The sequence below is a fragment of the Nicotiana sylvestris genome, chromosome 1, assembly GCF_000393655.2.
Source record: "Nicotiana sylvestris chromosome 1, ASM39365v2, whole genome shotgun sequence".
Classification (NCBI taxonomy): Eukaryota; Viridiplantae; Streptophyta; class Magnoliopsida; order Solanales; family Solanaceae; genus Nicotiana; species Nicotiana sylvestris.
Window position 1 is genome coordinate 124,276,386 of NC_091057.1, and position 27,710 is coordinate 124,304,095.

At 35.7% G+C, this 27,710-nt stretch overlaps 1 protein-coding gene across 1 annotated transcript; it reads right to left on the reverse strand.

The window, feature by feature from the left end:
• Positions 1 to 1,957: 1,957 nt before the first annotated feature.
• Positions 1,958 to 19,842, reverse strand: LOC104214531 (cullin-associated NEDD8-dissociated protein 1). The gene is made up of 29 exons (XM_070167599.1): positions 19,594 to 19,842; positions 16,422 to 16,494; positions 16,126 to 16,295; positions 14,999 to 15,209; positions 13,651 to 13,816; positions 13,273 to 13,402; positions 12,406 to 12,520; positions 12,162 to 12,319; positions 11,954 to 12,077; positions 11,684 to 11,734; positions 11,532 to 11,614; positions 10,422 to 10,506; positions 10,241 to 10,342; positions 10,042 to 10,140; positions 9,245 to 9,355; positions 9,091 to 9,174; positions 8,875 to 9,015; positions 8,228 to 8,320; positions 8,012 to 8,133; positions 7,704 to 7,866; positions 7,359 to 7,598; positions 6,046 to 6,294; positions 5,768 to 5,944; positions 5,532 to 5,678; positions 5,206 to 5,322; positions 3,538 to 3,706; positions 3,233 to 3,310; positions 3,007 to 3,145; positions 1,958 to 2,521 (listed from the first exon to the last, which is right to left on the reverse strand). The coding sequence occupies exons 2-29, from the start codon at positions 16,455 to 16,457 to the stop codon at positions 2,425 to 2,427; spliced, it is 3,657 nt and encodes a 1,218-aa protein (XP_070023700.1). The 5' UTR covers positions 16,458 to 16,494; positions 19,594 to 19,842; the 3' UTR covers positions 1,958 to 2,424.
• Between the last annotated feature and the right edge of the window lie 7,868 nt (positions 19,843 to 27,710).

The following is a 27,710-nucleotide window of genomic DNA, read 5'->3' on the forward strand; positions in this document are numbered from 1 at the left end:
TCGCCCCCTGCCACGTCCACGTTTACGACCATGTCCACGACCACGGTAATTATTTTGTTTTCTTTCAAACTTATCATATGCTGCTACAACATTCACTTCCGGAAATGGAGCTAACCCGGTGGGACGGGCTTCATGATTTTTCATTAATAGAGTATTATTCTGCTCTACCACAAGTAGGCATGTGATTAACTCAGAATATTTCTTAAAACCTTTTTCACGGTATTGTTGTTGTAGCACCACATTTGAAGCGTGAAAAGTAGAAAATGTTTTTTTCAATAAGTCTTCATCTGTGATAGTGTCTCCACATAATTTTAATAGAGAACTTACTTTAAAGATAGCAGAATTATACTCACTTACGGTTTTAAAGTCTTGCAATCTTAAATGTATCCACTCATACCGAGCTTTCGGTAATACCATAAGTTTTAGGTGGTCATACCGATCCTTCAAATTAATCCATAATTCAAGTGGATCTTTTACGGTTAAATATTCAATTTTTAACCCTTCATGTAGATGATGACGAAGGAAAATCATGGCATTCGCTTTGTCCTGATTTGATGCTTCATTTCCTTGTATAATAGTATTTCCAAGACTTTTAGCGTCAAGGTGAATTTCAGCATCAAGAACCCATGATAAATAGTTTCTCCCGGTGATGTCAAGTGCCACAAATTCAAGTTTTGATAAATTTGACATAGTGAAAACTATCATAAAAGATGAATAAGTTAGAGAAATAATTATAATAATAAACAATTAATGAAAACAAAACGATTAAGGTAAAAGAAATGAAAATAGAGCTATATCATGTTAACAATCTACTATTTCATTTTATTCTTGCCATAAAGTAGAAATTACATACTTGTTTCATTTCACTTTATATTATTGATATATATGTGTTAATAGAATTGAACGTGACTAACATTATTTATATGTTCCAATAAATATAAAGTAATTAAAAAATTATTGCTTGTCAATTCATTTCTCACAGTTCTTCAAAATGCCTTAAAGATATGTTTTGATCCAGGGAGTCCATGACATTAGTGCATAGCTAGTTTGATGACTTTGAGGTCCTCTAAGAGTTGAGCACGGAAGGAAATAGTTATTTAATCACTGCAATGTACTTAAACTATTTAAGATGCCCAAGCGCACAAGTAATCTGCAAACAGTGAGCATATGATATGTACTGCCATAAATAAGATGATTATAATGATACATACCTTAATAAAATATGGCTCAACTTAGCGGGAGTTAAGAATAAAATTAGAGCTTCGTGCTGATAACGTGTAATAAAATAAAAGTAATGCAGTAAAATGTAAATAAGAAGAGATAGAAAGAAGGGAGAAGTGTTTTCTTCTTTCACTTTGGTGTATCTTTCTATTGCAATTACATGGCCTTTTATAGGCATAAAAAGTAAAGACGAAGTAGGAGATTTAATCTTTAAGTTATTCACAACATGAACATCCAATGTAGCATCCAATGTACAAACTATTCATAACAGAAGGAATTTTTTAATTAATTATTGGATGCTTTTCTCTCAATACAATGACAAACTAAGTAAGCTCTTCCTAATAGCTTGACACCTTTCCAATTCCACTAACAGAATTATGGACTTCGTTGAACATAAATTATAAACTAAAGGACTCAAATAAACATAATAAAAACTTAACTAACGACTAGTAATGACTCAGCTAATTCAAATAATCTCTACTCATAACAATTGAGCGAGATGGTGCATAGCGTGATAGTGATAATATTAACAATTTTACGTTAATCTTGATTGTCTGCACTATTTACGATCAAGAAATATAAAGTATAACGAATTTGGTACATATAATAATTTGGGAATCGAAACCTTGTCTAAACTCCTTGTGCCATTTCGTTGTTAGAATTGTGACAATGCTTCCAAGCGATCACTCAAAGATACCAAATTCAAATTACAATTATTTTAAGATAACTCCCTAAGTAAAAATTCAACAGTATTATAACTTAAAGAGAATCCAAAAAGAAAAGTATACGTATTTAACCTGAATAAATACATGCTTCAAGTAAATACCAAAAAAGGGGAAAAATATCTCATGAAGTACTCTAGAATAGGTTCAGACTTCCGCACAAGAAAACTCAAATGAACATCCATGAACCCAAAACCAATTAGACAAAAATAAGGAGCCAAATTACAATGTGCATTGCATATATGACAAACCAAAATGCTAAGACTAAACCTATACAAGGTAAAGTGCTTTAAATATTCCATGGTAGCATTGATTCAATTAGCAACCCTATATGCTTCTTCGCCAGGCCATTTTTCTATCAGAAACACCAATGTACTTTCCTTGCTGTAAAACTATACTTGTACAACTGAAATTTAAGGAACCTTGTTTGGAAGTTCTCTCTCTGGCACTTGCAGCCGAAAGGGTAAAAAGGCTAGGAAAGTCACTCATTCCTGATAGAACAATACTTCTCCCAGAGTGTCTGTGACTTCCCAATTTCACCCATTAGATTCTTGAACTTGTGGCTGTAGTCTCCTCCACTGCAAAGGATGGGGAGAAAAGAGGAATACGTCACCAAACTAGGTCGTGCAAAGCAAGATTGAGAAAACGGGAAGAGAGAAGTATCAAATAGCATTAAGAATATTTGTCTATCATGCATACGAATATTAAGCTAGAATGGAACTTGTATCTGTAGCAGTAGAAGAGTAAAAGTTCCACTATCTGAAATTTTTTTGCTACTACTTGTACAATATCGATGACACATTACTTCATTTTGGTCATGAAATTCCAAAATTGACGCTACAATAATCCATTCAGCAGAGTGAACAAGAGCATTGATGAAAAGGATAAGAAGGTAATATCCACCTATATTCTCAATTAAATTCACACCCCACTAGTGGGATTTTACTGGGTATGTTGTTGTTGTTGCAATTTAATTCACATGTTTATTTCTTGGGGGTAGATTCTCATTCCAGTAACCTGCTCACCAAAGTAGTTATGATTTTAAAGTACTGAAGATGCTCACCTGATACGATTTAAAGATGCAATTGCTCGAAGGGCACTTCGAATCATGTCTTCGTTGCGATCAACTTCTTGCTTGACAGCATCCTGTTTTGGTCTGAAATTTATTGTTTTCTGCAGAGGATCCACCAAAGAATCCAGAACTGCAAAGCAATAATATTGTAAGGATAACTTCTGAAGAAGTACAGTGCAAACTACTTCATTAGAAAAAAGCAGCAAATATGTTGTACCTGCTAATACCGCTGAAGGGCACTTATCAGCAAGTTTAGAAAGGATAAGGTGGCATGGCATTTTAACATCATAATGATCTGGAAGAGGAGGCAAAAGACTCAGTTCAGCAGCAAAATTCTTGTATGTAAGCAGTGACTTGTCTAAATGACACCACTCCCCACCCCCAACCCCAACCCCAAGAAAACAGAGAGAAAACTAGCAGAGATCAATATAAATATACATTCAAGAACCAGAATAACACATTTCAAAACGAAAACAAAGATAACAGAAAAAGAATCAGGTCTATCACAAACTGTCAGCTTACCATCCAGACCAGATTGAAGATATGGAACAATGAAAGATGAGGGATTCACTTGATCAAGACATGTGTCCAGCAAAGTGTCTACACATTCAAAAGCCGCCTTTCTCAGTTCAAGTCCATCATCAACTGTATGCTTGAAGGGACCTAGATCAACCGTCCTTATCAATTCTTTCTGCAACAAGGAAGAAGCATAGTCATGATGGAGAACAACACCAATCAACTGATATTAGTAAAACTATTAGAGCACACGAATTTAAACAACTGATGTGTCCTAAATTATCTTTCAAAAATGACACATAAAACTAATTCAACTTTTTAAGTACATGCCAGCAAACACACATATACCGTCTAAATAATATGAGTTAGAAGTTTCCTTCAATAGAATCTGTACAGGTTCCCTTTGTTCTTATTTTCCTTATAACTGTGAGATAATTGTCCACAGATGAAGGGAGGGTTCTGAATTTAGAAGTATAAAAACCAACAGGGGATGCAAAATGAGGCTGCTAAGCAAAAGCAGCAAACCTCTAATAAGGAGAATGCCGTACTATATATGACTTCAAATGGGTACAAACATATCCTAGTCCTTATGACCTTAAAACAGGAGGCCATAAGTTAATCATGTTCACAAGAATGTGCATAAAGATTGGCCATAAGCCTATTGACAACACTCTGGCTACACTTTCTTTTTTGGTTGGAGAAAGTAGAGAGGGCACAATTTTCATATAATTAATTTACACCAACGTACATTGGATATATATTCAACATAATAATTTACACCAACGTACATTAGATATATATATGATTTGGTAATAGTTGAGTCTGTTATGTTAGTGGCATGCTAGCTGATAGCATCCAACGGTTGTCTTGGTCAATTACCTGGAAATTGTGAAATATGATGGAATTTTGACTAACCTATCGCCAAATTCCATCCACTAACAACAACAACAACATACCCAGTCTTATCCCACACCGTTGGTTCTGGGGAGGGTAGTGTGTACGCAAACGTTACCCCTACCTTGTGAGGATAGAGAGGATGTTTCCAATAGACCCTCGCTCAGGAAAGCATAAGCACCACATTAACGAAAATATAGACAAGAAAGGACAGTACCAAAAAGCCATATAAAAGCAGAATAAAAACAACAAGATATTAAGGTAATCAACAACGAAAGAAAACAACGGTTAGTCATAAAAACCTACTGTCGACAGAAAGCGAGACTGCGTGCCAATACTACTGTTATGAACACTCTAGACTACCTACTCTACTACCCTAATCCTCGACCTCCATACCTCTGACTCAGATGATTAGCTTCAAATACGTAAATATACAGAAGTAAAAGTACAAAGAAATGATGATGTGCTTCATCAGTGCACTGTAGATTCTTGCTTTATAAGTTACATCCAATTATCCTCCTAATAGGGAGTAAGAATATTCAGCAGGATGGAGTGTTATCCTTGGGCCCATTGCTCAAGAAAAGCATCACATACATATTTCAAAGAACCAAGAGACGGAGTTAAACTATGCATGTGAGTTTGTAAATGGTGTTAAACTCAGGTACGAACACATGTAGCCAAAATTAAGGTGTTGTGGTTTCAAGTGCCTTTAAATACATTATCAACTAAAATGCAAAAAAAAAAAAAAAAAAAAAAAAATTATAAAGAGATATTTGACACCTTAATTATTGTCTGATCATATAGAAGTGGCAAGAGTTCAGGTAGAAGACCCTTTATCAGGTTAGGCTTGTTATGAGCTGCAGTACTCAAGGCCAGGACAGCTGCACGCCTAACGTGCTGCATAATCAACAAAGCATGGGATGCAGAGTTAAATTAGTGGAACATAATGAAAGAATACAGAAGATATGACAGAGAACAGGAGAAGTATGAATCAAAATAAGCGTAAAGTTAACAGACAACCACTGAAAAGGGGGGTGGGGGTGGGGGGAGGCAACAGAATATTGTTTCTGGAATGCAAAATTTCTTAAATATCAAGTTAGGAATACCCGGTCTTTATCCTTGATAAGCATCAAGAAAGATGAAATTTCATGAGACAAGATTTCATCTATCTTCTCTGGCCGCTCAACTATGGAATATTTCACCGCAATTACGACAGTCGCTCTGGTGAATGCAGCTGGGTTACTAATCCGCTCCTACACCAAAAATAAAGTTAAAAACTTTGCAGACGGAACAATAAGGCCAAAGAAAATTGGTCTACAGCTAAGAATATCATTAATCATACCTTCAGTGCTGGAACGAGTTTGCCAGGTTCAATAAGTGCAATTTTTCCCAGGCACTCAGCTACGACATTCCGAACACCCTCTTCGTCACTTTCACAATGATTAAAGAGCAAATTAAGTATTTTATCCACACTTGAGTCCTGGAATTCAGCATTATCTACAGACTGTCTCACTATGACCTGTTGTCCAAGGACATATTACAATATAAGACGAGAAATCAAGCAATTACCTAAGAGGGAAAAGTATTCCTGAAATAAAAGATCAACCAAAATGCAGATACCTCTTTCAAAGAATGGAGCAGTAGGTACTGCTTCTTCTGCTGATTATCAATTTTGTCTAAGATAAAGGGTAAGTACTTCGGTAGATTACCCACAGCAATGTTTCCAAGAGCATAAGAGGCAGCTGACTTTATCTCTTCAAAAGGTGATTGGAAGGACTCAATGACAATATTTTCGATATGGGCATGTGAACTTAAGTCCTTCCTTCTTCCAATTTCCCCTAAACATAGCAACGCAAGATGTTGCTTTGCCTGCAAAGGATAAATGAACTCAGAAAAGCAGGGTTCTCTTACAGTTATTACAACCAATTGAAGAAAGCAGAAGAAACAGTGTCACGTAAATTTACACTGCTCGGTGGCAGATTCATTTTTTTTTTTATCTCGCAGTCTATCTCAAAAGGAAGTCCAAGCTCATAAATTTTATCTGGCATTGAGAGCTTACCAAGGTTCATTCTTAACATGGCATCAAAGCCTAATCTAACCCTGTTATTGCGTTTTTTAATGTCGGGCACCCTTGTTGGTATGCACTGTTCTGTCTTCAGTCCTAGGTGTGTGGGGTTATTAGAGTGTCCAATATTGGTTGAGGATATATATATATATATATATATATATATATATAGTCTTTTTTTATGGGGGTGCCTTGGACAACCTCACTTCATAAGCTAGCTTTTGGGTTAAGTTAGGGCCAAGACCCACTATTTTTGCATCTATTCAGAGTCAATCCAGTGCAAACTTAGGCAGTGGCGGGGCAAACCTCTGCAAGAACACTAAGTCCCTATAGGGGGGGTGTATGTAACACCCTAAGAAAACCTCACATTGGCAAAACATAGGAGAGATGCTAGGTATTATATAAAGAAGTAATCTTTGAAACTCTAGAAACACGTTTTAAAGCCCGCAAAGCTCTGACACAAAGTGGACAATAATATCACTAGTGGATTAGACTGTTACACTTGGTAAAAGAATGGGTTATTGTTTCCTTATATGGTCTCGGGTAATCCTCACATGAGCTAACTTTTGGGTTTGAGTTAGATCCAAAGTGTGTTTTCTTAAAATGGTATCAAAGCAGGCAAAGGTGTTGGATTCATGTGGATTCATGTCTCACCACCGCCCTCTACCAAAAAATTACGTGCTTGCCCCATGAAAAAGAATAGGGTGAGAGGCAGCATATTGGTGTAATTAGGTAATTGTAGAAGTGGACTATCTCTAACTGCTCAAGTCTTTACATGAGATTGCCACACAAGTCAACATCAACAAACAACTAACCAAAATACGAATAAATAAATAAATAATAAACAAACAACAAATAAAGGGCCTACCGAATTAGTACTACTATCATCTTTCAGGCTGTCTGTCAACATGTTTACAGTAGAAGAACACTTCTGATCACCAGCGGCAAGACAAAGAACTGCCACACATTGAGCAATGGAAAATAAAGCTTGTTTGGTAACACCGCCAGACTGGGGAGATGGTTTAGCAGTTGAAAGGAGAGAATCCAGTAAAGTATCAAAGCTTGTATTGGCAGAGTAAACCAATGCAGCGAAGAAGTTTTGAAGAGCCTGTCATGTTAATAAAAGTGAGTATTGTCTTTATCAACAAAAAAAAGAGTGTTGTAAAGCAAACAGCATAGATCAAAATGGAAACTAACAGAAAGAAGGAAGTACCAGAAGGGCTTGCCCCTGAAGTAGTGAACTTCTCACTAGTGTTAAGGCTTGAGGAAGAACTTTATTTCTCACAGTCAACCCCACATTTGCGCTTGACCTTCTGTCAGCCATTAATGTACAGCAAAGCTCCAGCGCAAGTGCCGTCATGTGTAAGTCTGAGTCACTAAAGTCAAAAGAATCAGAAAGTCAGAAGATGTTGATGATACTCAGAAAGTCAGAATATATTGATGATACAATCGAGGACTGAAATGTTGTAGGAACATCTGACATGGGAAAACTAGTCAATCAAACTAATCATAAACTCAAACCTTATTAGTGTAGAAAGTTCCATAACAATAACTTCATAAGCAGCAGATCCAATTTTATCACCATAAGCAACGATGAGGGTGTTCAAGGTCCCTAGAGTAGCTTGTCTGAGAGCCCGATTGGCCTACTCTCCAAAAATAGCAAAATTGTTGAGACTTCCTAATATAAAATGCAGTGAAATTTTTTCTACGTTAACATTTGAGAACATCTAGTTTCACCTTGCGTAAGAACGCGGTTAACTCAGAAATCACTTGCTCGATGACACATGAAAGGTCTAGGTGCAACGGAGAAGCAGCTATGACAGCAAAAGCCTGCAAAATGCAAATACGTGATGCACTCTGAGGAAATTCCAATACAAATCAATGTAACCAAACCAACATGCAATTTAAACCGCTTGCCATGGAAAGAGAAAGAATATTGGAGGTAACCGAAGATAAGAGGTCAACAACAAACCCAATGAAATCCCACAGGTGGGGTCTGGGGAGGGTAGTGTGTACGCCCTTACCCCTACTCCTGCCTAGGAAATGGTGAGTGTAGAGGGGAGGAGAAGTCTTTTATGTGTTATATACAGGGTACTTCTCTTTTCTGGTCATACCAACTCATGAGCAAAAAGCTTAATTGTTCATTTTCTTTGCTCCTATAGGCTATAGTTTGTGAAGAGTTATAATAATTTAAATTCTTGAATTATTTTTAAGGAAATAAAAAATTAAAGTGGTACCCTTTCTATCCTACATATATATAACCTTTTTCCAATTCATGTTCAATTTTGTGATTGATGGTCAGCCTGATGAGAAAATAGTTATTCATTGCCAAAAGTCCAAGACAACCTAGTCATAGATAGAGCTCATTGCCTAAGCAAACGAACCTTGACAGCTGTCAGTCTAGTTATTTCATTGCCCATTCGGTCCACCAGAACTGGAAGACATGCAGATAATTCAGCTTGCAGGTGATCACCAAATGTTGAAACTACGAGCCCCATGCAAGAAATTGCACACTCCTTAACCTCCTGAAAGTCGAGGACAGTTACATAGACATCAACTTAGATAAGAAAGTTCCCGTTTCTCAAAAGCAAGCAACTAACCTGATCCTGATCTTGGTTTGTCAAACGCGCCATTATGGCATTATATATTGGATGAACATAGGGTTTGAAATCAAAAGCGGAACCCTAAAAAGCAACATCATCAGTGTTTCAGACAGCTAAAAAGTTGTTGATTGGCACAGTAAAGAAATCTAACCTCGATATTTGGCCGTAATACCCGCACAAGCTCACCACAAACTCTTAATGCATCTGCAGTAACCTTGTAATACCGTTCACCAACAGCAGATATAACAGGACTAGATATGGCCTAGTTAACATAACAGAGAGTTAAGTCAAAGACAAATCCTGGGACATACAGACTAAGATGATAGCTCCTATAAGAAAATTTAAATTCGAAGGCTGTAACAGAGAAAATTAATTTTATAAAATTATCTCAATCACAGGAAAAAAAAGAGAGATTTTGCACAATACAACGAAAGAAAATAACATTATTAGATCATCTCATTATCGATCAGTCAAGGAATGAAGCCATACAACTCTGCTGAACAATCCTGTTGAGTGTTGACTATCTTTTCTTTTTCAATATCATGAGCTCCTTGCATTGATCATGCCTGTTGAGTACCATTTCTCAATCAAGGAGTAAAATTTTATTTTATTTTTCATTTTCTATGTGAAAAGTAGGTCAACCAGAGATTTACAAGCTTTGACACAGTTCTACAAGTACACACCAGTCCGGGTATAAGATCATATTTATGCATGATTAGTACCAGTTTTCAATCAAGGAATGAAGTTCTCCTCTTCTAACTTTTTTACAAGAGAAGTAGGACTCCCATAAAACTTTCGAGCGTCTAAGAAACAAACTTTTATAAGTTTGCACCAGTCCAGGTATGTATTTCATTTACTACAATTATTCCCCAGGCGCTATGAAATGGGGGTCGAGCCCTTTTTTATTTGGAAGACGGGATTAAGCAGATAAGCCGCTAGATGTCTTACCTTAATATGTGGGTGGAAAACAGGTGGTGAATGTGATGCCAACACTAATCTTGTAAATATGAGAGCTTCAATCTTTAAATTTGATGTGGAAGACTTGTCCTGTACAAAACAATCACAATATTAATAGGAAAAGAAGAAGCAAGAACCTAGAAAGTTCGAATTATAAAGTACAAACACAAATAGCGAAAAGTCAACTTACACATAATGCCTTCTCAATTCCAGGAATAAGGGATCCAATGTGCTCTGCAAGGCAATCAGGAAGGACGACCACAAGTTCTTTCAAAACTGAAAAGGCGCCAACCTAAAAAGACAAAGACTCATGAAATGTAAAGCCAACACATAGACTGCAGCAAAGATGGCAGTAAGCAGTAGACACATACCTTTGTCTTCACAGATTTTTCCCGAAGCTGCTTATTTAAAGATCTAACAATCTTGGGCACTTCTTGCTTCAATAGCCATCTAGGACTGCATGATACAATGGAAGTTAACATTGAAATCATAATTTATTTGACTTATCCAAAAAAAAAATATTGGGATCGTCGATACTATCAAACTGGCTATGCCAGTAAGGAGTAAAGCATTAGGAATCTCCCAATCCATGTTATGTTTGGTGTGGTAAAAAGAAGTGAAATCGGTCCATTGAGAGGGGGAGAAAACAGTGTTGTCAAAGGCGCGCTTAAGCCCTGAAGCGAGGCTCAAAACACGTTGAGCGCTTCGCGTCGCTTTGTGGGCGCTTTAGCATCGCATCAAAGCTCTAAGGCATATTTTTCCTTCCCAATGAGTGTAATCCTGAAATGGCGACCTTAAACAATTGATATTTCACTTTATCGTAATTTTTTTTTCAATTTCGTGTCCATCTAATTGTTATTCATGCTTAGAGTGATTATTAGTCTTGGACCACATGCATATTTTTACTTTTTCTCCCGTTGCGCCTTTTTTCATTAAAGCCCACGCTTTATTTGCACTTTGCGCTTAAAGCCCCAACGGATCTTAGAGCTTTTTTGCGCTTTTCGCCTTTGATAACACTGGGAGAAAAACCAGTTGTTATACCACAACAGAAGGAAGGAAAACAAAGGTTATACCAGATGGGATTCTACAAATGATTAGGTCCATACTGTCTTAGCTTATTTTGAAATGAAGAGTTCTAATTCATCAAAAGTAGAGAATGAGAACTGCCTGGCACAACTACAGAATAAGAAGGCTTTTGTTTGAAAATTCTCAATCTCCTTTTGCAGACAGTGTTTTTTTTGTTGGTTTTGCTTAATGAGTAAATTAGAACTTTTATTATCCCCAACTTTCACTGATCACTTAATTTCTGCACTAAACTGTCTCTGCTCAAGATCGCATTAAAAATTGCATATATTTATATTCTAGTCTTCTGAAGGAAAAAAGTGTTTCCCAAAGTGACTGTCTTCACAGATGAAGTAGAATGATATCAGAATTAACAAAATAAGGCAAGGTCATTCAAAGTAACAAAGAGATGATCTTACCTAGATTCATCCAGATCAGTATGTCCTTTTGTTACATTGCCCGTTTGTCGCAACAGCTCAATGAATGTACTAAACACATCCATCTGTTAAGCAAGTATTTAGAAAATTAAAACCAGCTCGCTTAGGAAGTTCAAAGTACATCTGAAATTTACCTTAACATTCTCTTCTCTTTCTTTAAACCTATCAATCAACTTTGGACAAGCCTGCACAAGGTTAGAGTTGGTATACTAGCTTATTATGATTATGTGACAAATGGATAGTATTAGAAATATTTCAACTGCAATAAGAATGCACAGCTACATCAGAGAAACACACTTCAAGGAATCTTGTGATAAATAGAGGTTTAAACACTATAACGAAACTTCAGATATAAAGTAGCTTAAAATAAGAAGGCCAAAATAGGTCACACTTCCTAGTCATACCTGCTCATACAGCTTTGATAGCATCTCAGGCCGAGTAACTATCAATGCTGCTAAGCATTTGGCAGCAGCTCTTCTAACCTTCCAACTGACATCTTCATCGTCAGTGTATTCATTAGCACTCTCGCTAGATCAAAAATTTACAAGTGATTAGATTAGCAAATATAACTCTATTGGGTCTTTGCAAACTCCAGAGCATAAGTGAACATACTCATCTTCCTCTTCATCAAGAATTTCTTCATCAATATCTTCCTCCATATTGTCGGTGAAGTTGGGGTCATAGCTAAGATATTCCAGGGTGAGGTGCAAAATTTCATCACAGTAGTAAGAAATATCCCGGGGACACCTTAGCAAAAAGCTCTCAAGTGCCTGGAAATGAAAATACTTCAAAACTCAGGCATCCAAGGGGGAAGTAACAAGCACAAAGTAGAAAAGACAACCGATTAATATAACACCTGCAGACTATATTCACGAAGCTCCTCGTCATTTTCAGATGCACTTGTACAGTAGTTAATTAGCATTGGAACTGTCTCTCCGAGGTGGGGACCAAAACGATAGCCAACAGCACGGCTGGAATCACAGTTTGACAGCTTAGTTAAATTTAGTCAACAAAATAGATAGATAATAAAGGAGGAAGGGGTCTCCGAAAGGAAGCAAACCATCTCAGAAGACAAAAAATAGAGGATCTTAAATGGAAAAGAGACAGGGGTGAGCATGCATGTGTCAGTTTGACAACCAGGTTTGACACCTTTGATCTTTTCTATTTCATGTTTACTTAAGTCCAGAATTCTCTACTTAAAGGGTAGACACAAAACACTCATCTCCAGCAGAGAGCACCCAGATACAAGTCACTTGACCCTCTTTTGTTTCATTTGATACAAGTAGGAAGTTCTACTAACCAAGAAGAAAACCAGGCCAAATAACCATGGTCTACATACTGAACCTACTTCGCTTTATCCTTCTATGTGCATCTCCAGTACACGGAGGAACCAAAAAAAACTGAATACTCAAATATTTTCACTCGATTCTCTTGTCTTACTATGTTTGCTATTCCAGTTGTAAAAATAATGTCAAATGATAACGGGATTCTTTTCGCTTTCAACTGTGTTTCAGTTCTCTATGACAGTGACAAGCATACAGTCCAACAGGGTGAAGAATATTGAGTGAAATCTGCTGATCGAGTATCCACTATACCTACTGTCAAGAGAAAAGTAAATTGTCCTCGCACATTTGTCTAAAGTTAATCAAGTATATCAAAATTACATGTAGAACATTTGAGAGGACAAAATGCAAAGTATCAATTTATATTCAGGTGTTGCTACCTTAAGGCCCCAATCATCTGAATGTTAGTTCGTATCATCTCCGATTTTGAGCCCTTCTTGCTCAAAAGGCGAACAACTTCAACAGTCGCCTTTGCCAGCAAATCATCAGACAAACTCGAAGATAAAGATGCTGTATAGGAAAAAGGTTAAACTGAATTTACTGCAGGAAACTTGAATGATTGGTCAATAGTCCAACAGTACATGATAGTCTAAGAAGTCTTATGAACCCATGTTTCCATGACTGAAAATGGAATTGCAATTACTACCCCCCAAAGAACCTATGACTAAGCCATCAAACAACCCCTGCTTTAAGTTGATAAACTCATCATTCACAATTTAAAATATATACAATCAAAGAAGAATTGATAACAAAGTTACCTATACATGAGACTGTCTTCTTCCTAACACTGGCTTGATTGGAACTCAACTGGGGCAATAACGAAGTTAACAATGCCTCATGATCAGAAGCCATCAGATTCCCGTACTTGTGAAGAACGTCACATAGTATGTCAAGACATTCACACTTAATCTCAGTGCTCATTCCCTGGAAAGGAGACAATCATAGAAAGAATTATAAAAAAAAAAGTAACTAGAAATACATGCATTAGCAATAAACATAGTAAAGAGTGTGTGTGTTTGAGTTCACCGAATGAAGGCTGATAAGAGAATATACAGAAGAATGACAACATCGCTTGCTGAGAACAAATTGTAAATTCATTGACAATTCATCTAATCCTGCCTTGTGTTAATGAACAGCATAACATGTCCTTCACTTGGAATGATGGAAGAAAATTTTGATTTCATAGAAAAGAGCAGTGAACAAAAAGATTTGAAACCAAGTAAAAAACCAAATATGGACATTTGAAGGCACTTGCAGATTTCGTACGTTAAATAAAAGATGGTTCCCATTTAAACTAGCTTAATCTTCATTAGAACCAAACATTAAGCAACATTGATTAGTCTATCATCGCGACAAGTTTACAGGTAAGAGAACAATTTGCAGATCAAAGTCATTTGCTTTATGTTTCCTCTTCCTGAAATGAAATACTTTTCAAAAGCAAAATTTCCATTTCAACTCCCTAAAGCTGTCCTACAGAAGAAGGTGCAAAAGCTCCTCCCTATCCCCTCTTACCAGTTACTAATCACTAGTTTAGTTCACATCAATTGCCTAGATCTCTCCACTTACTATTGCAGTTAACTAAGAAGGCGATTTGGCTTGACGAGGAAACTAGAACTGGGACCAAAAACCAAAATAAAAGAACGAATTGAATCAGGATCATGAAATTAACACCAGAAAGTCTCAAAATTAAAAAGGAGAAACCCAAAATCCACCATAGGGATGTATATGTTGTAATCTTGCCATGCACCAGAGTAAAATAAGATCATGTAGAGCACCAAATTTGAACGATCCAATCTCATTCAGAGAAGGTAATCTCTACATTACCTATTGATAGCCAGTTATCCATGCAGTTCCCAAATTCAGGAGACCGTTTTGTGTTTTTGCTCAGACAAGTTTAATGTGGTGAAGAAACCACCATGCGACATTACTCTTATATTCATGAAAATCATATAGAAAAACACATGAAAAAAGATAAATTGTCCAACTTCAAACATCAAGTTGTTTCACTTGGAAACGATCTTCTAATCCCAACTTACAAATGATATGACAACCATGTTACGATATTATGTACAGAATCCACAGTAAAGTTAGCTTTGCACAACTCACCGGAGCAGTGATCCCTTTTATTAACTTTGGTGAAATTGAGACGAGGACGGATTGAGCAATAGATGATGAAGGAACTTCAGAAACAATAGTCTTCAAAGCTATGCTTGCAATATCCCGGTGTTGTTCTTTTCCATTAAGAAGTTTATCACAAAGCCTATTAGTCATCTCTAAAATTTGCTGCTCACTAACCTTCTTCGCCAATGGAGCAAGACTGGAAAAACAAAAGTAGTCAAAAAGCAACGATCAGAGATCAGAGTGCAGTACAATCTTCTCATGCTTAAGCAATGTTGTAAACCAAGATGACGCATGTGATAGAAATTAGTACCTATTGTAAGTAGTAACATGCTAACCGAAAGGTATTCTCTGATTCTTTTCTCTTTTATCAGTACAACGATTTTAAATTTTACAAAGCCAGACAAAAAATGTGAAATCCGGAAAATAGAACTAGTTATATCAAATTAGCAGTCAACAAGACTATAATCAGGACTGGGCATGACAAACAGGAAGTGGAGGGCAACCTCAAGGTAGCTTGGACTAGAGTTAGTTCATATTGTTGTGACTATGCTTTTCCTGAGCCGAGGGTCTACCGGAAACAGCCTCTTTATCTTCACAAGGTAGGAGTAAGGTTGCGTACACACTACCCTCCCAGACCCCCACTAGTGAAAATTACATCGGGTTTGTTGTTGTAGTAGTAAAAAGAAAAGGGTTTAGGTCTTTTCCAAGGATCACATGAAACGAGATCAGAATTCATCTAATTGCTAGGTATAGCACAAGAGAGTATAATATTGGATTAAAAATTAAAGAAAAAGGAGTCACAATCAAAATTCTCAAATGACCTCTACTTTACCTTTTTCCGTTAGGCATCTAATTTCATGTAAAAATATTCAGAAAATAACCCATCAAAGAGGGTTATATAAAACAAATTGCTCAACATAATCGGTCTCAATGCCAAAACAATCATCAACAAGGAAAATGAAATATTTGACAGACCTTTGATGATTATGCAATAGGATCTATAACATGAAAAAGATTACAATCAGTTTAGTAAGGTCAATTAGAAGCCCCTACGGTCCAAGCCAGGAACAGCACTACAACTATACGAAACGACAAACGGGAAAAGGTCAAACCATTTCACAGCCAATCCAGAAACATCACCGGCTGCATCATCAAGCTGCTGCAAAACCGTGCTTGATAACTTCCCTTCAAGCTCAACATCAAGCTTAAACCCCTCCTTGTTTAACTCATTCAGCAAGTCAGAAGTCGCCATATATCTATAGTCCTTGTCCTTGCCCGTCATCTGCAAAATAGAGTCAAGCTAAGTCAAATCGCACATGTGGATGGAGGAACAGGAAATAAATATCCCAACCAAATGAGTATAAGAAATGGATCACAAAAGAAAGTACACAGAGCATGAGAAGTTTACCTTCTCGAGTATGTTTGTAATAGTCAAATTTGCCATTTTTGGGACCTCCAAAGTCTATGGGTTTGCTTAATTTCTACAACAGAAGGAAACAATTGCAGTTTAATTGGTTGCAGATGGAAATTAAACTAGCAATGATGATAATGATGATCAGAAAACAATCATGTGTAAATTAGCACCTTCAATTCAATGTATAATAACTACAATAAGTGTCTTACCAACAAGGATGCATTGGTCAAAAGTTCTACATCTCTGAATAAATTTCATCACAGAAAAGTAAAAGCTCTAAAAGTGAGGAAACAGAAAAAGGAAAAGTTACACATAATATAGCTGGATTCTGACAACTGCTTGAACAAACCACTCTACCTACTTAACTATAGAGCAAGGTAACATAACAATTGTCAATCTTAATATGTTTAGATGAATAAGGAGTGGATTCTCGATGCTGCAAAAGTATATGGTTAGATATTGAGCAGCACACATTCAAGGAGAGCAAGCTAGTTCACTCTACCTGAATGTCTGTATTCCAAGAGTTTACCATCTCTAGAACTAAACTGGCAATGCAGGATGTCAGTGATATCTATAGGGTTCCACAAATAGGTTTGCCTGTAACCCATTAACGTAATATATAGATGTTATTTTATAAGAAAAATTGCAGTTGTCAGAAAGAGAACAGCGCTAGAAGGAAATATTTTAGAGAGACTGACTGCATTAGAACCTCAACCTCTCTCATGATAGCGCATATAGATGTAAAATGGCAGAATTTTCTCATAATACGTCATAGCTATGGATATGAAGCAAACATGACCATATTTGTGCATCCATCCCCAAGAAGATTTCTCTTCCAAAACATAAGAAAGAAGGGGGTCTGGGAGTTAGAAATCTTAGAGCTCACAATCAGAGCTTGCTATGCTAACGGCTATGGAGGTTAAACGATGGGAAAAAAGCTTCCTGGAAAACAGCGGTAAAGGTGATATATGGTAAAGAGGGCTTCTTTGCACCTAAAACAATGAAGACTCCATATGGGGTAGCTGTTTGGAGACAGATTTGTAACCTATGGGAGAAATTTAATATGTATGTTGGCTTGAGGGTGGGCGACGGGAGCAGACTTTGGGAAGATAATTGGGATGGTTCTGGTCTGCTGAAAATTCAATTTCCCAACCTGTACAGATTGTCCAATAATCCAAAATCCTCTTAGCTGATATATTTACTGATACAGGTTGGGACTTCCAGTTCAGAAGGAATCTCTTCGACAGAGAAATGCATGAGGCTGATATATTTATTCAGAAGATGCAATCAGTGGTGTTATCACCAGAAAAAGAAGACAGCCTACTCTGGAAAGCTAGTAAAAAAGGTTCTTTTACTATTAGTTCACTCTACAAAATACTAAATGCTACCCAGCCGGTGCAAGCACAAAAGTGGCCTTGGAAGATGATATGGAAGATTACAGTCCCAACAAAAGTGGCCTGTTGTGGCTGGTTAGTAGCACATGAAGCATGCGTGACTCAGGATAACTAGATGAGAAGGGGTTGGATAATGTGCAGCAGGTGTTACTTGTGTGAGAAAGCTTGTGAATCTGTGGACCATCTTTTCTTGCATTGTGAATTTACTTGGCATGTGTGGTCCATGTTCACGTTCACGGCTAACTTTGGCATCCTTTGGGCAGGCCCTAAGAAATTCAGGAATATATTAGAGTGTTGAGAACCTGCATGTCCAGAAGCATCCTTAAAGAAGATTTGGAGAGATATTCCTCTTAGCATAGCTTGGACGATATGGAAAGAAAGAAATAATAGGTATTTTGAAGGCAAGAGGGAGCAACTGCAATATGTGAAATACAGTTGTTTACATTATTTGTACTATTGGAAAGATGGAAATGTTGTTATGAATTTTCATGATATGCTCGACATGCTAGACCGCATAGGATTTTAATGTTTTTAAGCCAGCGGTATCTCTGTATTTTTACAGTATCAGCTTGATACTGTTTTTAATAAAATCTTCACCTTATCAAAAAAAAAAAGAAGATTTCTCTTCCAACCATGAAATATTTGTTCCCTAAAATTCTGCAGTTATCCCTATGATGTACAATTGAATCTTCATCCTACTTGTACTTTCCATTTATATATATACAAACATTCAGCTTATGCAAAGTAGTAGTATTTTATCGGCTGGAACATTCACCTCCAGTCCATGAGTTGGAGATTATTCGAATCACCAATGGGGCCAGTGAAAAAAGGCAATGTTCGCCGTAGGGAAGCCAGGTTTACCATATCAAATATTTAAAATAAGGAAAATATGTTAAGCACCATTATTTTATTTTCTTGAAACTTCTTGTTACATCTATCCTTTATCTAGGACCAAATACTATTGCTGATCAACTAATAGAATGTAACATATTTGCATAATGATTTCTGTTATCTGTAAATATTTGCAGAGTGCTTGCAAAAATGAAGCAACTCTAGGCCAAGGACAGATTTGTCTTAAAAAAACATGCAATCCTAATCAGAAAATAACAGAGGGCATTTAATTCTTGACAGAGTTAAAAGGAAAAACAAAAACGTAAAATAACCCAAAAATCTATTTGATTTTTTCTTTCGCAGTGACAAGAAATCCGTCTGGGACCCTTAGGACCAATCGCAGCTTCCGAAACTCTATCCCTCTCAACTTAAATACCAGGCTTAGTTGGCATGGCCCAGGGCTCAAACTTGTGACCTAAGTCCCAAGTCCCTCAACCTTTGTAACTTGAACTAGGCCCTGGGCTTGATCTTATTAACCAAGAGCTTCACCATTATAGATCCCAACAACAACAACAACCCTAGAAAAGAGCCTAAAAGTAGCGACCGAAACGTTCACTTTCCATAGACAACTATAGGTCCCATACATTCTTGATTCTGCACAGTCCACGCATAGTAAACTTTTTTTTTATCAGAAAAATTCAAAAAGACAGTGTAAATTCTTGAAAGACATTATAAACCACTCAGGCAAAACAATGTTTAATACATTGCGAATTCAAAGCAAGAAAATCAAAGTAAATAGACAAAGTAATGCAAGATAACTACCCTAACAAATTCTCCAATATAAAACCCTAAAGAACCTTAGAGGCAATTAAGAAACAGCAGATATATCATATGAAAAATCTTGCAGTCGCTATGAAATCCATGAAATAGAAGAAGCTTACTTCAAAAACGATTGCCTCCCACGACCCCACACACACACACAAACAGCGACTAGCTCAGTGTGATGATGCAGGAGAATCGCTATATATAGAAAAAAATATTATCGATCTGTTTGTTCACTTTAATAAACCCTAAACGGTGTAATTTGTGTGTCGATTGAATGTGAGCATATCGGAGAGTAGAGGCAATAATATTGGGAGTGTCAATTTTAGAGTGAGGTAGTGTTTCTTGAGAAGCTACTTCACCCCTAGGGCCCTTTATGCATTTTATAGACTGGAAAATTGGACAAAACGAATGATTCCTGCAGGTGCAGTTGAATGCCACTTTGGTCCCCAAAGTTATTCAATATATCGTGATTGTTCCCTATTATATTTCTCTTTTTATCAGGTCCCTATTAAACTTGATAAATAATTAAATTTATATTTTACGGCCTCTAGCAATCCATTTGATCCTAAATTTGAATGAGAAAATTGATAATCATAAATAATGAATGAAACAAAATAAAATCCGTAGTAAAGAAAATCTTATTAAAGATGAGCCTCGGTGGTCGTATTGGCTACATCATTAACAACCCTTAAGATATCTTTTAACAAAGTTTGAAGACAAAATTAAGTAAAGAAGAACACTCTATAATTTTCTATCGTATGCTTTTATCTCTGTTTTTCGATGGTCCTTTCTCGCAGTGTTAGGATGGCATTTATAATCATGGAAGAAGCGTTATCGCTTCGAGTTTTGGGCCAGCATGCCATAAGAATAGTTAATGGAGAGCGACATTCTCGATAGTGGTAACTGCCTTAACGTTCATGATCTTTGAGCGCGATTGGTTGAGTCTCTAAATGTACACAATTGTTTTCTGAATGCTCGGCCTTCCGATAACTACTGCCTCATGAACAAAGAGATTGCCAAACCTAATAGTGGGTCTTGTCATCTATCTCAAATTTTGAGTCTCTCTCACCGGAGGGCTTTCCTAGCACGCTGGCGGGAGATGGTAAATTTTACCAATACAAGAACTTAGAAGTATTAGCCAATGCATTGCTCTTTAGACTACCTTCTCTCTGCCTGTTTTATTATAGATCATTGAATTGTATTTTTATTAATAGCATTTTGGATAGTTTGAGGTTTTCATGTTATTTATAAAGATCTAAGACTACAATTATAGAATAATAAATTTAAACTATCAGTATACTTTAACAAGTCTTGTTTACATGCAGTTAGATGTTTAGTAACATTATAAAATAATAAATTATTTAAAAATTAAACACATCTGTTAATTGCTCGCTATATTTTTATTTTACTTATCCTATAAAATATATATGCTCATATAACAACAACAACAACAACAATAACAATAACAACAACAACAACAATAACACACCCAGTAAAATTCTACTAGTGGGGCCTGGGAAGGTATAGTGTACGCACACCTTACCCCTATCCCGGAAGAGTAAAGAGGCTATTTTCGGAAGACTCTCGGCTAAACAGAATAGACAAATATACGCTCATATAAAAGGTGTGAAAAAATGAATTGGTGCCAATAGGACTTGAAAACTGAATCTGAGACCAAATTGATGTCTTTTTGGACTCACAGCACCAAAATTAGTAAAAAAAAATTATTAATGATCTTTCTATATATAGCGCATGAAATTGTTCAGGTATAGCGTACTTTCATGCGCTATACCTTAACGATACGTTTATTGAATGCGTTATATCTTAACGGCACGTTTGTCCGTTAAGGTATAGCGCATGTATTACATGTGTTATACCTAATTTTCAAAAGGTGGTCAAAATACAGATATAGCTAGGGGTGGACGTCGGTCGGTTCGGTCGGTTAGTATGGAAGTACGGTTCAATTTATCGATTTTTGATTTTGTAATATTAATAATCAAATCAAACCAAAGCATTTACAGTTCGGTGCAATTTTTTCAAGGTTCGGTTTGGTTATTTCCGGTTTGATTTTTCGGCTATTAACAGTGCAAGTTAAACGTAGCCAAATTAATTTGTGATAAGTGATATATGCTATTGATTCAGTTTGTTGCCTCTGGCTCTGCCAATTTGAAAGTTAACACTTTGTGTAACTAACTTTAACCGGCTGATGCGGAAGAAGATGGTTGAAAGTGTTAGGACCGAAAAAATTAGGTGTCATGCGGAAACTAGCAAAGCAAACTTGAACGACGATATATCAGACAACAAAAGAGAAATATACGAAAAAGGACACAAATATTTAACGTGGTTCGGTCAACTGACCTACGTCCATGACGGAGATGAGCAATCCACTATATATAAAAGAGAGTACAAAATATCGAGAGAACAACCTCACGAAGAAGCAAACACAAGTGACACACTAACACTTGTCCCGTAAATTTCTCCCCCTAAACAAGACTCTCAAGCCCCCCTATGGCTACATTGTGGATGTTGTTGAATAAGAAGGAAGGATCCTCAATTTATAGAAGTTCAAACCTTTTCCTACAAGAAAAAGGACTAGCCAAGTATATGAGAATTATAATTTCCTTTTACAAAAAGGAAAATCCAATTAAGGTAATTATATTGTCATTTTCCTTCAACAAATAGGAAAACCAAATATGGTAAGAAAATTATGGCAAATACCTAACAGAAAATGCAAAGGAAAATATCAGGCGAAAAGCTAGCAGCTCCAAAATCTATGTCAACATGCAAATTGTGTTCATAGAAATAGACACTTCTCTTGTTGTAAGTCTATTTTATCCAATTCTTGACCGTTGATTCACTTTTCAATTACTACCGAGACTCTTGACACATCTTGTGATTGCATGCTCTATATGGAGAATCAATCTTTGTTTTGTCAAATGCAGATGGTTGTAGTTAAAGAGTTGGAACACTTGAAGGAGGCACTAATAAAACATGAACTAAATGAATATGAAAATGGATTTGCAAAACAATAAGAAGAACCTATATTTATGAGTTTTCTCATAACTTCGATTTCTCGATTTAACCGAAAACTGAAACACCAAAATCGTAAACCGCATTGAATACCGAAATTTAATAATTTTAAAATCGCACACTGACCGAATAACTGATTAAACTGAAACCAAAAAACTAAAATTTATGGTTCGGGCGGTTTTTAAGGTTCGGCCGGTATTATGTCCGCCCCTAGATATAACACATGATTCTGTTTTAGCGATCTAATACCTGATCCAAAGCGTTGTCGTATAGTGGAGCTCTTTTATTGTCCGGTTCGGTGGTCAAATCTTCATTCTTTCTCAATTCAAAAAAGTCAAAAAAGAGGTATTCCGAATCATTTTTGTAGTATAACTCATATATATAATTGACTAATTAGTTATTTTTACTGTATTGTATGTTTTTTGCAATCATTTTTAATTTTTAATTTTTTTATTTTTTATCCAGATTAGTTTATTTATGTGCAAAAATTATGAAAATTGTATATTATTCATTTATTGAATAATTAGTGTTGTATGTGACTTTAGTGTTATATATACAATAATATGTGACTTTAGTATTGTTTAATACCCTTTAGCTTTATGTAGTGTCTTTTAGTGTTATGTAGTGCCCTTTAGCGTAATAAAACTGGTAATAAATTTTAGTTTATGTTAGTTGATGTTGTTTATGGCCATTTAGAGTAGTGTGACTTTAGTGCTCTTTAGGATTTTTAGTGTAGAATAAAAACTATGTGTCCTCATTAACTAAACTGATTAGAGTACTCAATTATGAATCAAAATTTAATCAATTATTAAGTGTATAGTAAATGTATTATTAAATAACAATCAAAAACTAGATATGAATCATAAAATAATTAGTTGGCAGTACAAAAGAAACTCTGCAGGATTTTTTTGTAAAATATAAAAGTTAACTGTCACGACCCAAATCCACATAATTGGCACCCGACACACTATCCGATACGAGCAAACCAACACATATGATTCACCCAAACCATATGCATGAAAACTAATTGCGGAAGCTCTTTGAAAAACATATATATTTTCAAGTTAAATGATGGAAAGTTTTCCAATTAAGAATCATACATGAAGTCTTTCATAATAATACAATGAGACTAAGTAAAATAAATATATTTTCATGTATGTCGTGTACAACCCCATTACTACAACTTTTTACAACTATTTATGGAGCCTTTATACCAAAGAATATAACTAAACACTAGGGCTAATGCCCGACTAACATAAATTAAGAAAATAACACGATAGCTACCACGAAATAGGAGCGGTGCCTCACCATATACCTCGAAAAGAGAGTCATCCTAGTCATGTCTGCATGTCACGTATCAAATCTCATCTTGAAACATGTAAAGTAAGTGGGGCCTTGGAAAGGGGACCCTAAGGGCCGAGTACACCACAACGTACTAAATAAGTGTCATAGACTTTCTCTAACTCAAGTTCTTGGGACAAGATTTTACAAAAACTATACAACAAATATTTGATATAAGGTGATAAATAATTATATAAATCACGCCTTTTATCAATTCAAATAAAAAGACAAGTGAAGTATAAACCATGATATAAATTCTTAGAATATTTCTATCAATCTAAGATTTTTAATAAAATCATACAAAATTATTTCAACTTCATTAAGTCATTGAAATCACTTTCGGTTTTTTAGGTCTAAACATAAGAAAGTCTTCTTTATCTTTCATCGGGAGTACTATACCGACACCGGCATAATAAACAACTACTAGGTGATCGGCCTAGCAACAAGTATTTGACCCTACTTGCATGGGCGGTTTCTTGTAGTTTTGTACAGTCGACTTAACCTCACTACTTTAATTAATGATCATTTGCCCTTTTAATGGCAGACTATATCCCACAAACCTCGGCCTAGCCTTGGAATGCATCCCTACACCGGCACGTATAGTTTCATAATAATGAACTTAATATTCGAGCCAATCTCGGTTGTCTCCACTAGTAACTCCCAAAATATGTCAATATCAAAAATAGATTCATAGCCTAATAGCCTCAAAAGATCTATTTTATCAAATCATGATTTTCATAGCCAATCGAAACCATTTGAACAAAATCAAATGAATAACTTTTTTTCATGTTAATGCCTTTAGCAATTTAACATCAATCTTTTAAAGATACAATAAGTGCTACTCCATTGTTCTAATTTCAAAACACATACTTTTTCATGAAACATATCTTTATCACTCGAATAATTTATACTCTTATCAACACATAAGTTTTAATAAAACTTATAACGTTTTTCTTAAGTGTCATCTTGTAAACTAGTTTTGAAAATAAGATTTTTATTGTCACGACCAAAATTGATGGACCGCGACGGGTGCCGAGTCCTATCTGTCGAACACCCTTAAGCATGCGTCTAAGATATAAATCTGGATGACGTTTGCTAAATTTTGAGAATAACATACATGAAGAAAACCTGCCAAAAAGGCATATATATATAGGAATATAGTGGGCAAGCTGGCAAGGCTGCTATAGACAACTATATACCAAAACTGAAAGTTGACAAGGCCACATACTATCCAACTGTACATAACTGTCTATAGACCTCTAATAGAATATGCTTATGTGTGTGTGTGTGTGTGTGTGTATATATATATATACAAGCATATCGTGCCAAAATCGAAAGCAGATCTAGATCAAGTGGAGCACGCCAACTCTCGCTAATCAAGGATCCTAAGAAGGGAGATCGTCAGCTTGCCTACCTGCACGTGCGGGCATGAAATGCATGCCCCGTAAAATAGGGCGTCAGTATAAAAAATATACTGAGTATGTAAGACATAAAAATCAGTACGTAAAAGACATAGATGAAACATGAAAATAAGAAATCCATCTGTAAATCTGAATATCTTTGTAAATTCTGAAACATTTATAATGTCATGCACGTGCATATAAATGTCGTGTCATGCATAGGTATAGGTGTACATAATATCATTAAGCTTCTGAGGGCATTCCATCATATCGTCTCGGCCACTGTGGGTAACATCATCAATATATACCAACTGATCAGGTGGTGGTGAGTATATAATGCCGTAACATTTTTTCCATATCCCATATACATAAATATATACATATAAATACGCGTATATAATGTCGTCTGGTCGTGAGTCAATGTACATGCATAAATAAATAAAATGCATGAAAATATGTTAAAAATCTCAATATTCTTTTCGGATAAACTTTATCAACTGCGTATTAATCTAAGACCCATGAATAGAAAATATAATAATATGTCACATGGGGAATCAAGAACACAGAGACCCCTAGTATTTCTATGAATAGAGTCGTTTATGAAAACTGTGCATTTGTTCGTTTCTTCTGTATAACTTAGATCATACCAAAAAGAAAGAAGGGATAGCCTTAATATACCCGGAGTAGAGAAAACTCCGTATAATATTCTTGGAGTAGATTGAACCGTACTCCTTTAGAACCGCAAAAGTTTTACGTTGTTAGGCTTCTAAAAATCCTCGTTGTTAATAAAGTGTTGAAAATCATAAATTTAAAAGTTTTGGTAAGATGACAATGTTCTATTTTTTGATAAACTTCCTAATGTAAGAATTGATAAGAAATGATGTGTCTAATACAATTGTAAAAGTTCCTAATGTAAGAAATGATGTGTCTAATACAATTGTAAAAGTTCCTAATGTAAGAAATGATATGTCTAATAAGAATTGAATTGATAAGAATTGTAAAAGTTCCTAACACAATTCTGATGGTAAGAACTGTATAGAAATGATGTGTCCCTTTCTTTGCTAAATTAGTTGCCACCTATCAAAATGACTTAAGACTATCTGTTACAAGAGGGGGTTGCCACGTTTTGGGGGTGTTAGCCTTATCCCATAATTTAATAATTAATTGGGTAATATTTCGCTACCCGATAATTAATCAATTACCCACATAATTAGGAATTATCTCAACTACTTAAAATTCTATTTATTTTTAATATACTTTATACATCATACTACCGTGGTCATATGGTACCTTGTATGGTACTAGTCCACAATTATCCGGTATTATCACTCCATCCGTATTTTATCCCAAATCGGCAACCTTCAACGAAACTCGTTTTCCTTAATTCGTGTACCCTTTATCCTTCATGACGCTTACTTATCGCTTGTTATAAATAGCATAAATACGTTAATCTCAAGATAATCTCATCCCCGAGTCTATGTCGATTAACTGAAGACGAAACTTTAATGTACGAAAATGTGAGAAGTAACATCTATATAAAATCACATGACACTTCAAAATCGACAAACTTAGAAGCACGTGGTGACATCCTTCCCGCTTGTTCCCATAAGTACAGATGCACATTTATAAATAATATCACGTATTAAATCAAAACATGCTTTTAGAGAGATTCTCTCAAGAAGAGTAAGTCATAATCAACTTACCTAAATCTTCAAGCTCCAAATAATACTACAACGCTCCAATTGATTAAGTGGGGCGTTTGGACATAAGAATTGAAAATTTTCAAAAAAAAGTGAAATTGTTTTTCAAGTGAAAATGATATTTGAAAATTAGAGTTGTGTTTGGAAAATGAATATAATTTTGAGTTATTTTTGAAGTTTTGCGAGTGATTTGAGTGGAAATTTTGAAAAATAGCTTTTTGGAGTTTTTCAAACTTTCGAAAAGTTCCAAAATTCATCTTCAAGTGAAAATTAAATTTTTTATAGCTAAACGCTTATTTCGAAAAAAAGTAAATAAAATTCGAAAAAAGTAAATAAAAACTTATGTCCAAACGGGATATGTAACAACCCAAAATCCAACTAGTTGTGATGACACCTAACCCAATGCGTTAGATAAGCCAATTAACAACAACCCGATTCAATGAGATTTTCTAGGAAAAAATAATTGATGAAATAACTTAACTTCTATATACTTTTCAAGGACTGGTAGTATAAATCACGTTCATCTAAGAATTTATTTTACAAAGCTGGTATGAAGTAAATATATCATCTGTTAAAAATGTACATAAACAGATTTTTATAAATTTAAGACTACCATGAACAAGAGGCAGGTACAACCGGAACGCAGGTACATCTTCAAATCCAGCTCCCATCGAACATAGCAACATCAACAACCAACATCTGCACGCAAGGTGCAGAAGTGTAGTATGAGTACAATCGACCCCATGTACTCAGTAAGTAACA